We start from the raw sequence: 13,684 nt of genomic DNA, 5'->3' as shown, positions 1-13,684 counted from the left end.
GCCTCCTGCTAGCCAGGAGTGATATTCCCAACAGTAATTGATGATTCCGTGGACTCACCGTGTCCAGAAAGAAAGAAATTTTTATCAGGTTAGCATAAATTTTGTTTTTTAGGAACTCCCTATTTTTCATATTAAATCTCCTCTTTTCATTTAGTCTTAAAATGTGACTGTGTGCTTACTCTCTATATAGATCATGAATATATTTATATAATCATATATTTCATAATTCTATTTGTTCATTTAGCTGCACTCAGGTTGTAGGACACACATTTTTTTTTTTTTTTTTTTTTTTTTTTAAACAACGCTGTAAATTCAAAATGTTTTGTCCAAACTGCTTTTTACAATTAGAGGAAACATTGGCTCAGACAGTTCAGCCATTGTCAGGCGCCCAACTGTGTCCTGACAACTGGTCTAAACATGCAGGTACCTGAATTCACTTGAGAGGATTGTTCTTGTTTATTGGTGGGTGTCTTTACCTCTAACTGACTCTTTTGGACTCTAACCATCATTAACCTCTGGCTGCCCATAACCCACCTTTTTTTCTTCCTACAACTTGCCAGTGGGTGGTATAACCTATAAGAAATCATGCCTCCTGCCTCTCACAGAAAATTCAGAATGTGCTCCTGTGCCTCTGCTTCACATATGCATAAAGCCTAGGCTAGCACAGACACATATAGAGAAAATTGAGGAATGCATATGTTGTCTTCCAAGCTGTGTTTCAGAGCAAACCTGGGACACATGTTTAAACACAGGGTACAGTGGAAGGCAAACACAGTGCAGATGACCTGCAGGCTGTAGAACCCACAACAATACAGTGGGTATTGAAAAGAATCATCTACCTTGGAAATAATCAAATTTTCTTCCTAATGGGAAAGAGTCCACAGCCACATTCATTACTTGTGGGAAATAAGAACCTGGCCACCAGAAGGAGGCAAAGACACACCAGCCAAAGACTTAAATACTCCCACTTCCACTATCCCCCAGTCATTCTTTGCCTTTTGTCCCAAGAGGTTGGCAGAGAAGTGTCAGAAGTTTTATTTTTTAAAGAAAATAATTTTATTAATCTTTACCTAAAGTGTGTCTCTCATGGAGGGTAGTACTCTTTGCAATGGAACAAGAGTTTTAAGTAGTCCTGTTAGCCTCTCAGTGAGGGCCTGGGCGAATGTTAGATTCCGGAGATGCAGTGGGAGTTCTCTTTGCGACACCATCCCAATTCGCATTAACAGCTCCTCTAGCACTTGGCATTCCCGACCGCTTTGCTACCTGCTGTCTTCTCTAAAGTCCATGAAGAAGGCGACGCTACTATCCGTCACACTTGAAGGGCTGTGTTCCTGTTCCACGGCGTATATTCTGGTAAGATCCTTTCATTTTATCACTATGAATGTTATGTTGTTATGTGACAGATAGGTATGGGTCTTAGTAAGACTCCTCTGTTGTGGGAATCATAGGATAATTCCTTCCTTAGGGGGGATTTGTGAACAGGGTGGGGTTCCTTAATCATGTTTCTTATGTGATTTCCCTGCTTTGTGTATTGAGTATTGGCTCTGGGGCTTAGACGGAAGAATTGCTTGAAGGTTAGTGGGGCCTAGTTGCCACCTTTTTCTGGCACATTTTTTTGGACTTTACGGTCCACCTTATGACCGGGTGTCGTTACGCTGGGTTTGTTACGCTTCCGCATTCCTAACCGTGTGGCGACGAAGATTTTCTGCTTCGTTTGGATCTGGTCAAAGGAGGTGGTGAATGCCCCAGCCATTGTGGGTGTCAGGTGCCGTTAATTTTTTTATATTGTCCTAATTTTCTCTTTTGTTTTAACCATGGAGAATTCTGAAGCTGAGACTGATTCGTTGTTTCTGATTCCGATTCTTCCTCTTGTGAGGAAGGTGCTTTGGACCCACTGACGCAGGTTTATCAGTCCTGTCTCTTGTGCCTTCTTAGAGCGACTGGTTCCTCGGGCTCGGGGAACCAGGGGCCTATTGAGCCATCATCCTCTGGGGGCTCTGTTCCTCAAGCGGCGGATTCCCAACAACACCCTTCCGCTACATTTGTGGGTAACCCTAATGTTAATTCTCTCTCCGCACATGGGGGTTTGTTTCCCCTGGAGATGGCGGGTCATTTCCGCTTCAATATATTGATGGCGCTTTTTCGCCTGCAGGATCCGGAGGTTTCTGCGAGGTTGTGTTCTTGCTCGATTATCCCGGGTGTCCAGACTTCGGAGTATATTCAGTTACCTCCCGGGGTGAATATTCTTCCATGTTGCACCTTTCATTATCACATTGTGTGACTGCGCGTTCTACTCCATTGTCTTTACGACTTATTGGAGGATCCTCTCCTTTATCAGTCGGGGACTGTCTCATTGAATAGTGCTTCGAGCTAGATGATTTGGGATGTTTATTGTCTCCTGTTGGTCGCTTGTGTCCTTTCTTTTCTTTCATCCGATTAGGATATTTTTTTATTCGATTATTCCCTCAGGAATTTCTGGGATGGACTTACTTTTCATTACTTCCTTGGAAGTTGTTCGCGGACTGTTGGGTCCGGAATTTGTGTGCACTTTGGTGTGTGGTCAGTGACACCTGTTGCGCCTGGCGGGTCTGGCAGGACCTTGTGTGTTTTGTTTTATTGTTTATTTTCCCAAACTACTCTATACATCTACATCCGGGCCTTCGGGTCCGCATGCCGGGAGAGATTGGGTGTGCCGCTCTCTTCCCGGGGCATGGTTGGTGGCTTCCACCGCATTGCTCTGGCTCTCCTTTCAGGGGAGCGGGGCCTTCTCCACTTGGGCGGTTTTGGTCTTCTTGTTACTCTTTGGGTGGTTTAGACTCCTAGGGTCTCTGGACCTCATTTGGTTCCGCTTGAAATGGATCCTCTTTGTGGATTAGTGGTGGAGTGCTTGATTGTATGCAAGACTTAGCGGGTTCATGACTGCATTCTCTCTGATCCGGCAGCAGTGCTGTGGGGTGATTTCCCACATGGTCTTCTAGCTGGAATTTGGTTTTATTGGGGTCACCTTGTTCGTTTCGGTTCTGGGTCCAGCTTTTTCCGGATTTTTATCCACCCTATTAGGGTCGGGCGGCGATGCGGGACCCTAGTTTCTGACTGTCGCCGAGTTCTGTGTCGTTGGTTCTATCACCTTGAGATTGGTTTTGCGTTCTTCGCGGTCCTTTCTTAGGTTTTTGCTAGATTTCACGTTTTTTTCGGGTTCCTTCCTCGGGTGAGGAGTGTCTGACCGGAATTTTGGTCGGGGTCCTTTTCTTCAGGTCTATTTGTGGATCAGGGATTGGGCTGATGTTCCGGATAGTGTTGGTATAGTTTTGTCTATGCTTGTCCCGGTTTTCCCTCTGATGTTCGAGTTGCGTCTAGAAGGGGTTCTTCCTTTTCTCTCTTGAGTATCTGGTCCCCTTCTTATGGCTGCTCGGGGCCTTTGTTTTTCTGTGCGGGACTGTGTTCTGGACTTCCTTTGGGGGTCTGTTGTTCTGGTGCTCTCACCTTGCATCAGCATCCTGTGTAGTACCTTGGTGGGGTCACTTTGTCCTCATCTCTTCCCCACCGGTATCTGCTATGGGGCCCCTGAGATTGTTACCTCGGGTAGTCTCTACTCCCTTGGGGGCTGGCTCGTTTTAGGTTAGTTTTGATCCCTATGTCGAGTCTTGTGTCCGGGGGGGACACACGCAATGTTTCCCTTGTCCTCCGTCTTCACTTGGGAGACTTTTTTCTCTGGGGGTGTGTTCCCTTTGTCCCTGGTTCAGGGATGCAGATGCCCTTGGGAATTAACTTCTGGGTTCGGTGTTCCTCTAGTTCTGTTGGGACTCGTGCTCATGTTTCTGGTTACACTCTTTCGAGGTGGCTTGGGGTGTTCCTCCCTCTCATTCTAAGGGGGGCAGCACTGTAAGATGAGACCGGCACAGGGCAATGCCTTCCTAGGCTTTGGTGCAGATTGGTCAAGCTGGCGACCTCCAGCTCCACAATATCAAACAAACAAAACTGTCCACAGCACCAATGTAATAAAAGGAATCTTCTTTATTGAATGTTTAAAAGCATACAAGACAGGTATGCGACGTTTCGAGACCACAGTCTCTTAATCATGCATGATTTATTACATTTATTACAGTCGTGTTTGACTGATGATGCCTTTTTTCTGGCATTTTGTGAGGCTTTCTGGAGTCTCCCGAGCTAGTCTACTCTGTCCTTTGGAAGTCAGGGTTCTGGTTCAGTTATACCTCTACCTTGCTTCTTCCTTTGGGGAGTTGTTGGTCAGGGTTCCTTTATGGGGGCGTGTGTATGGGATTGGCCTTTGGGAGATGTGTTTGGGAGTGCGTTTCAAGTCCTGTTGGCTCGGTGGTGTTGCATGTGGTTTTTACCCAGGCTTGGGACTGTTGTTTGTGTCCTTGGGGCCCTGTTTTATTCATGTTTTTCCTCCCTTCTGGACTTTTTTATTTATGGAATGTGGTTCAGTCCTGGTGCCCTCAGTTTGGGCCGCCTCTTACCCTCCCATTCTTGGCATTCAGTGTCCTCTTTGGCTTGGGTATAATTTTCTCACAAGTAATGAATGCGGCTGTGGACTCTTTCCCATTAGGAAGAAAAACATAAATTATGCTTACCTGATAATTTCATTTTCTTCTGTGGGAAAGAGTCCCCCGCCCGTTTTTTGAGGCGTTTTTTTCATTTATAGTCTTCTGGCACCCTTTCACCTTGATATTTCTTCCACTAATCCTTGTTCCTCGGCAGAATGACTGGGGGATAGGGGTAGTGGGAGGAGTATTTAAGCCTTTGACTGGTGTGTCTTTGCCTCCTCCTTGTGGCCAGGTTCTTATTTCCCACAAGTAATGAATGTGGCTGTGGACTCTTTCCCACGAAAGAAAATTAAATTATCAGATAATTATAATTTATGTTTTTGTTGCTTGCAGCCTGAAAAAAAGACACACCGTTTTTGTTTATCCAGTTGTAATTACTCAGTGCAACTTATAACATCCAAGTGAAAGAGATAACACCAACATGTCATGCAAAAATAAAGAGAATTCGAAAACAGAATCACTGAGTTGGAAAAAGGATCACCCCCTCTTAAAATTACTTGTAAAGTCAATCAGGTGTAGCTAATCCCCTTCTCAACGGCACGCATAAACCATTTGACCTTCAATTGTGATTAGCCGTGGGCATATTGATTAGCTCAGCATCAAAAGAGCTTTAATGGTGCATCTCAGTCCCTGGTAGTGCAACTGAAGCAAACATTCAACTATGGGTGGCAAGGCACTGTCGAAAGATCCCCAGGATAATGTTGTGGACAGGCACAAGTCAGGAGATAAATACAAAAATATTTCAAATGCGTTATCAATGCCTAGAAGCACAGTGAAGTCTATTATTAAGGAGTGGAAGGTATTTGATACAACACAGACCCTCTGGGTCAGGATGTTGCTCGAAACTGGATGAAAGAGCCAGGAGGAAACTGGACAGAGGCTTACAAGAGGCCCACAGCAACTATGAAGCAGTTGCAGGAATTTATAACAGAGTAGTAATTGTGTGCATGTGACAACAATATCACTAATTCTCCACAAATGTGGCTTGTATGGGAGGGTTGCAAGAAAAAAAGACACTCCTCAAGAAAGGCCACATGCAGTCACAACTGAGCTTTGCCATAACACACCTAGGAGTTTCTGAGGCCACATGGGAAAAAGTGCTATGGTCAGATGAGACTAAAATTGAATTATTTGGCCTCAACAAATGATATGTCTGGAGGAAATCCAATACAGCTCACCATCCAAATGACACCATACCTACAGTAAAGCATGGAGGTGGTAATATCCTGTTATGGGGGTGTTTCTCTGCAGCAGGCACTGGAGCACTTGTCAGGATAGAATGAATAATGTATGCGGCAAAATACCATCAAATTCTTGAGAAAAATCTGCTGTCCTCTGCCAAGAAGTTTTCAATGGGAAGAAGGTTTACCTTCCAACATGACAATGACCCAAAGCACACAGCAAAAATGACCACATAGTGGTTAAAGGAGAAAAAAGGTGAATGTCCTTGCATGACCTAGTAAGAGCCCAGACTTTAACCCCATTGAATATCTGTGGAATGATTTGAAGACCGTAGTCCACAAATGGTCACCATTAAATGTAACAACTGGAGCAGTTCTGCAAAGAAGAGTGGGCAAATATTGCACAGTCTAGGTGTGCAAAGTTAATAGAGACATATCCCAACAGACTAAAGGCTGTAATTAAAGCAAAAGGTGGTTCAACAAAATACTGACACAAGAGGGCGATCCTTTTTTTCAACTTGGTGATTCTGTTTTTGAATTGTCTTTATTTTTGCCTGACATGTTGGTGTTATATCTTTCACTTGGATGTTATAAGTTGCACTGAGTAATTACAACTGGATAAACAAAAACTGTGTCTGTTTTTATTTCAGGCTGCAAAGCAACAAAATGTGATTATTTTCAAGGGAAGTGATTCTTTTCAATACCCATTGTATCTAGCATGTTTTGGCAGGATAAAACGGAACGTGATGGTTCTATTGAAACCTTTTCACTGTTCAAAGCAGACATCCTCAAACGTTGCCCTCCAGAGGTTTTGGAACTACATTTCCCATGATGCTCAGCCATCTGATATGCTGGCTGAGCATCATGGGAAATGTAGTTCCAAAACCTCTGGATAGCCAAGTTTGAGGATGTCTGGTTTAAAGGAAAGATGGAACTTACAGGCTGATCTTGGATCTCAAAACTCTGAACAAATTACTGAAAGTTACAACTTTCAAAATGGGGAATTTTCACACTATTACCTTTAGTGCGGGAGGGTCAATGATTGTCTACCATAGACTTTAAAGATGCCTATCCGCATATCCTTATTTATACAGCATTTCTCAGAGTTGCCTTTATAAGCAGACATTACTAAGTCGTGCTGCTCCGATTTGGTCTGGCATCAGCACCAATAATCTTTTTACAGATTATCAGATCTATTTTGCCGTAGTGACAGTCAACTCTAGAATTGTTATTTTTTTAAAAGATAGATAATCCCTTTATTACACATTCCCCGGTTTTGCATAACCAGCATAGTTATATTAATATTTTACCTCTGTGATCACCTTGTATCTAAGCTTCTGAAGACTGCCCCCTTATTTCAGTTCTTTTGACAGACTTGCATTGTAGCCAATCAGTGCCCACTGATTAGTAACTCCATGGGCGTGAGCACAATGTTATCTATATCACACACATGAACTAACTCCCTCTAGCTATGAAAAACTGTAAAATGCATTCAGATAAGAGGCGGCCTTCAAGGGATTATAAATTATCATCTGAGCCTACCAAGGTTTAGCTTTCAACAAAGAATACCAAGTGAACAAAGCAAATTTGATGATAAAAGTAAATTGGAAAGTTGTTTAAAATGGCATGCCCTATCTGAATCATGAAAGTTTAATTTTGACTACCCTGTCCCTTTAAGTGTGATTGAATATTCTGACCTCTGGAACCTACTTTTCAGAGATATTTTACTTAACAGCAGGCAAAAGGAATAATGATAATATATTGCAATGTTATTTCAATTTACTTAATTACATTTTTTACAGAAGATGATTAAATGTTGAGTTTAAAGGGACATAAAACAAGTTTGGATAGAGACAAAATAATATAATATGTACTTTAATTACTCTACCTGCAAATGTATACTGCAGTGCCTCGCCATTAACCCTTTCTTTTTAGTTTCTAAATTGCAAAGCTCTAACTCCCCCCACACAATTCCTTTTATGGCTGTATCTATGTTTATTGTTCTTTTGGTAGAATGCAAAAGTGAATAGGGATTATCTGCTGGAGCTTGCATAGAAACTGTGAACTCAGTTGAAATACAATGCCGGTGTCTAAACACTGATAAGAGGGGTGGAGATAGCTGCTCCAGGCAGCTTAGCTATGTAATTAATTTTGCTTTTTTTGGAAAATTATTTTAATTTTGCTTTTTTTAGAAAATTATTTTAAAATACTTTTTTAAACATTTTTTTTTTTATGCAAACTATTTTAAATTAATTAGCCCTTTTAGGATATGCACAGATCTCAACCTGCTTTATGGCACTTTAATTTCCCTTTAAAGCACAAATCAAGTTTTTTTTTCCCCCCCACCCACTGTACTTTTTACTGGTGTTTGAATAAATGTCTGTAATTTTTTCTTTATCAGGAGAAAAATTGAGGTTATATTTTATTCCTTTTGAAAAAGCTATTACAATAACTTAAAAAGTTTAAATGTTTCCATACATGTTTAAAAAATCTTAAAGCTTTCCTTTTTGAATTCCAACATATTTTTGTTTAGGTTTTTATTCATATATGCTCTTTTTTTTCATTCTAGTGTGACCAACCTGAAATACTGGGGAAGATGTGAACCGGTAATATCAAGAACTTTGCAATTTCTTAATGATCTTTCAGTTGGATATCCTTTTGTCAGTGAAACATTGGCAGTCACCCTCAAATAACAACCATATAATTAATTAACACTAACATTTGTGAACATCTGTGATATAAATGTATATGCTTGCTGTCTTTACAAGCATTTAATAATTCAGGTAGCTGTATATATTTTCAGAACAAAATAAGCTACTGGTATAGATATGCATTGTAACATGCATCAAAATAAATTGTGATGAATATAGACTTATACTCAGGACCGTCTTTAACACAGGGCAAAAGGGGCAGCTGCCCTGGGCCCAGTCTCTGTTGAGGGGCCCAAGAGTCCTAAAAACATTTTTTTTTAATGGTTCATACCAGACTGCTGATGTGACATGGGGAACACACACATTCAGTCCTAATACTGTCACAGTCAAAAGTACTCTGCTTATATTTTTTTAAAAAACTGTGCCAGACCGTGCCGGTGTCATGTGACATGCCAAGCTAGTGCCATGTGCTGTTTTAGATGTGCACTGTGCAGCACTGAATGCAAAGCCCTAACTCGGCATCCAGCCATTCCCACTGCATCAGAAAAGGTCCTACTGGGGTTACCACTGTTACCAGGTAACTGCTCTGGTGGTGGGGATTGTTTCTGGGTAGGGCTGACTGTAGGCGCATGCAGCAGAAAGCTGGAGCGGCAGGCACATGAGGATTTGAGCATCTGTGCAGCTGCATACACTGCTCTCTTCAGTCTTGAGGCTGTGTGACTCATCTCACACTGTATCCATGCAGCCTTGGACAGACAGCATCATGTCTACTGGTCCCCTTAGCCCTGCTCTTTCTGCTGTGGCCCTAAGATCAACTAACTGAAGTTTCTTAGGGGAATAGTGCTTTGTAGAAAGGTGTCAGTGGGAAGAATAAGTGAGTGCACACACGCCCCTCCCCATGCAGCATTGTCTAGTTCAGGGTGAGAGGGAACTTGTTCCTAGCAAAGAAGCTACATGTGCTGGTGTGGCTGATGTATAGCGTCATGCTGATACTTCACACATTAATGTAAGGTTTATTTTTATAGTTTTTAATTTCTCTCTGTCTCAGATTTTACAGCTTCCCATAGTAGTTCTGCTGTTCCTGTCAGTAAACTTATATTTGTCTGCACCTCCATGCTTCCTCCTCAGTCTTTACCTTGCTTTGCTCCTGTTGGCTGCCCTAAATCTCTTTAACCAGCTAACCTCACACCAGAATCACATTCAAAAGAATATTAAATGAATCCACAGTGGAGGAATTTATATATTTATTTACTTATTAGTTCTGCTTAGGTCCAGTTTCACATATTGCAATGTATTTCATTTTTTTTAAATGATTAGCCCAGCAGTGGATGATCCACCGCTGGGCTAATAATTAAAAAAAAAAAATGGATTTAGTTGTTTTTTGGGGTGGAGAGCGAAATTGCATGGGGTGGGGGAGGGGGGGCCCAAGAAAATTTTTGCCCAGGGTCCAATCAATATTAAAGACGGCCCTGCTTATACTGACATATAATATATAGTAAGTGTATAAGTATTCCATTTACCACCATGTTGTTATCTTCATTATCATTTATGTGTCAAAGAGTTTATGCAGCTTTGTACAGAGGGAGTGCATGAGGATAGGCAGACGGAGACACACAGATTAGAAGTCCCTACTTCACTGAGAGTTTACAATCTAGTTGTAGACAAAAGGTAGGGGAGTAGCTTGGTAATACAGTTTATGAGGTTAGGTGGTAGGCTGCTCTGAATAGGTGAGTTTTGATAGAGAATTGAATGTTTTGTAAACTAAGTTTGACAGAATGAGGAAGCATGTTCCATAGGATAGGTGCAGCATGAGAGAAGTCCTGAATACTCAAGACACATACTTAAAGGGACATTAAACCCAATATTTTTCTTTCATGATTCAGATAGATAATACAATTTTAAACAACATTCCAATTTACTTCTATTATCAAATTGTCTTCATTCTTTAGATATCCTTTGTTGAAGAAATATCAATGCACATGGGTGAGCCAATCACATGAGGCATCGATGTGCAGCCACCAATCAGCAGCTATTGAGCCTATCTAGATAGGCTTTTCAGCAAAGAATATCAAGAGGATGAAGCAATTTAGATAAAATAAGTAAATTAGAATGTTGCTTAAAATTGCATGCTCTTTCTAAACCATGAAAGAAAAAATTGGGGTTTCATGTCCCTTTAAGAATCATACAAACTGCAAAGGTGTAGCTTTGGTGTGCAATGATCTACCATATTTCTGTTTCTGTGTTATGTATATTGAATCACCCAACTGCAGATTAAATGTATTTATTTCACCCCCTTGCTGAACCATACTCTGTACAAGCAACTGATTTTGGGACTAGGTAGACTTCCCTACTAGAAGCCCAAAATGGCTCTGGTCCTTATATACCCCTCCTCTATCTTTTTGAGTCGGGTTAACTTTTACTTCTTTGTAGCATGGCAGGTTGGATTGTACCTCTGCTCTTGCTGACCCTTTGCATTTGCACCACTGTGCATTTGAGAGGATATCCTTGGAGATTTCTCATTGAACTTACTAAATTTGGCTTACTCTCATAGTATTCCACTGTAATGGAACCACAGTTTTAGTGGAAAGTTAATCTTGCATAAGGTTAGATCATACCTCAACTTGTAGTGTTTTAAATATAAAACTTGTAGGTTGTATGCGGCTCAATTATCCAACACTATGGGTGCTTTGTCTTTTATGTTTTAACCATGATTTTCAATAAAGGCTATTTTTACATTTCACCGCCTCCTCTTACAAGTAAGTGACTGCACTTTTCTTTCAATTCACGGTTTAAACATAGCTACTCCATTTGTTTCTGCTCCCAGTTAGATTGTAATTTCCACAGATCCCTGTTTTTTGTTTGTTTGTTTTTTAACATTTTTAAATGTGTTGCTTTTTTATTATAAGGGTAATTTTTCTTTTAATGTTTTCTTTATTACAGAAATAAAAATTGAACACAGTGATACAAATTCAATAAAAAATGCTTATACATATGACAATTCGGACTATACATTTGACTCACTATTTATCTAGTATGCCACAGTTATAAGTCTCAGCACTAAAGAGTGCGTTTAAACTGAAAGGGGTCAATTTATGAAGCAGCGGATGCTGTTTTCAACCCACTCCGATTCAGGTTCGCCTTAAGCGGAAGTTGCTCCTTAAGTCGTCCGCAACCTCTGAAGCGGCGGACAGCATTCAGCCTGATCCAATACCATCAGGGTTGATTGACACCCTCTGCTAGCGGGCCATTGGCCACGAATTTGCAGGAGGCGGCATTGCACAAAAATTTCACTAGGAATGCTTGTGCAATGTTAAATGCCGACAGCGTATGCTATCGGCATTTAGCAATGTCGGGTGGACATGATCCGCTACATCGGCCCCAAAGTCAGTTGCAGATCCCTGTTTTTATGATTGGGATCGGTATGGAATCGGCTCACATGAGATGGTCTCTGAAGTCCTACTTTCTCCTTAAATACTTTTTTTTTCACTTAGTGTGGGGTGTACATACTTATCAGCAACATTTTTAATTGATAATATATTGGCTATAACTGCTGTTACTTACATCAGTCCTTAGGACCAGAGTGCAGAAATCCATCTCACATCAATTTGTCTCTCTAGACAGGTGTATGTTTTTAGCTTTGTGAACACTGCTGTGTGCCCAGTTTGGTTGTGTGTTTTCTCTATATTATTTCTTGTGTTGCTTAATTTGTGTTTGTTTTAGCAAAGTGCATGGCAGAGAGTAAATTGTATTGTCTGCTCTGGTACTTATGTTTTCTGCTTTAAAATGTTTCTGGTGGTTTTAGGGGTTCCATTTACATAGTAACATAGTAGATGAGGTTGAAAAAAGATGGAAGTCCATTGAGTTCAACCTATACAAATCTTAATTTATCTACAATAAAAGCTCCAGTTGATCTTAAATTATTTCCATTAAAAAGATAACACATTTAACACCAACAATCATATCCCTGAGTTTTGGTTCTAAGCCAGAAATGTATCTAAACCATTTTCAAATATATCTATGGTATTGGGATTTACTACCTCTATAGGTAATTTGTTCCACAATTGAATTGCTCTTACAGGGAAAAAAGCATGAGCATTGCTGGAGATTAAGGGCTAGATTTATTAAAGCCCTACGGCTGCAAGTTCTCACAAGAACTTGCTCACCGTAATTTATCAAGCAGCGGTCACCAGACGGCCGCTTCCCTAACCTCTTCGCCACCTCTAAGGTGGCGAATTCAATCTCCTTGGGCTAGTCAAGCCGAGGAGATTGACAGCTCCTGCCAGCGCTTGATTGGCTGTACGCGGGCAGGGGGCAGGATTGCACGCAAGCGCAAAATTGCGCTTGTGTGCAATGGCGAATACCTGCGGGTAATTTTGCCCCGCCACAGGCGAGCTGAGGCGTACAGGGGCACATATACGCGCCCCTGTCCGCCTCAGCTTTAATAAATCTAGCCCTAAATCTCATTTCCTCCAGCCTTAAAAACTATTTTCTTAGAATAAACAGAGCGCATGCCATCTCTGTATATGGGCCTTTAATATATTTATTTAAAATAATCATATCACCTCTCAAGCACCTTTTTTCTAGGGAAAACAGACACAATTTGGCTAACCTCTTCTCATAGCTTAGATTCTCCATTCCACTTATTAGTTTTGTGGCCATTATGCTTTCCTCCCTTGCATCAATGCCTCTTGTAATACATGCTAGTATCTTATTAGCCTTAGAAGCCACTGACCTGCATTGTGCACCCATATTTTGCTTGTTATTTATAAGTACTCCCAAATCCCTTGACTCCTCTGTTTTGGTCAAGTCCCAATTAAATAATATATTCTTATATATATACTTAAAAAATGTAGAATGTTACATTTTCCAGTATTAAATCTCAGTTTCCATTTACCTGCCCATTCTTCTAATTGTTGTAAATCCTCTTGTAAAGTAATTTCATACTGTACTGACCTAATGACAACTTTGTATAGTCAACAAAAAAAGAGATGCTGCTATTGAATCCTTGCTTCAAGTCATTAATAAAAATATTAAAAAGAACAGGGCCCACTCCTGATCCCTGGGGGACTCCACTAATTACCTTTGTAAAGTATGATCCATTTACAACTACCCTTTGCTCTCTGTCTTTTATCCAGTTATTTATCCATGAGCCAACATTTTCAGATATTCCCAGTCCCTTAATTTTGTACATCAATCCTTCATGTGGCACTCTATCAAACGCCTTTACAAAATCCAAGTAGATCACAACTGATTTTCCTATATTTTTACTTCCTTGTAGAATCGA

The 13,684-nt window shown here is 40.9% G+C and overlaps 1 protein-coding gene across 1 annotated transcript in view; it reads left to right on the top strand.

Annotated features, from left to right (window-relative positions):
* RANBP17 (RAN binding protein 17) overlaps positions 1 to 13,684 on the top strand; it is a 1,312,934-nt gene that overhangs the window by 662,074 nt on the left and 637,176 nt on the right. The window contains exon 16 of the mRNA XM_053718559.1: positions 8,319 to 8,399. Coding sequence (XP_053574534.1) covers positions 8,319 to 8,399 — 81 coding nt within the window. The remainder of the gene's footprint in view (positions 1 to 8,318; positions 8,400 to 13,684) is intronic.

This window comes from Bombina bombina, chromosome 6 (assembly GCF_027579735.1).
Source record: "Bombina bombina isolate aBomBom1 chromosome 6, aBomBom1.pri, whole genome shotgun sequence".
In the NCBI taxonomy this organism is placed as follows: Eukaryota; Metazoa; Chordata; class Amphibia; order Anura; family Bombinatoridae; genus Bombina; species Bombina bombina.
The sequence above is the reverse complement of the archived record's forward strand: the minus strand, read 5'-3'. Positions and strand labels throughout refer to the sequence as shown.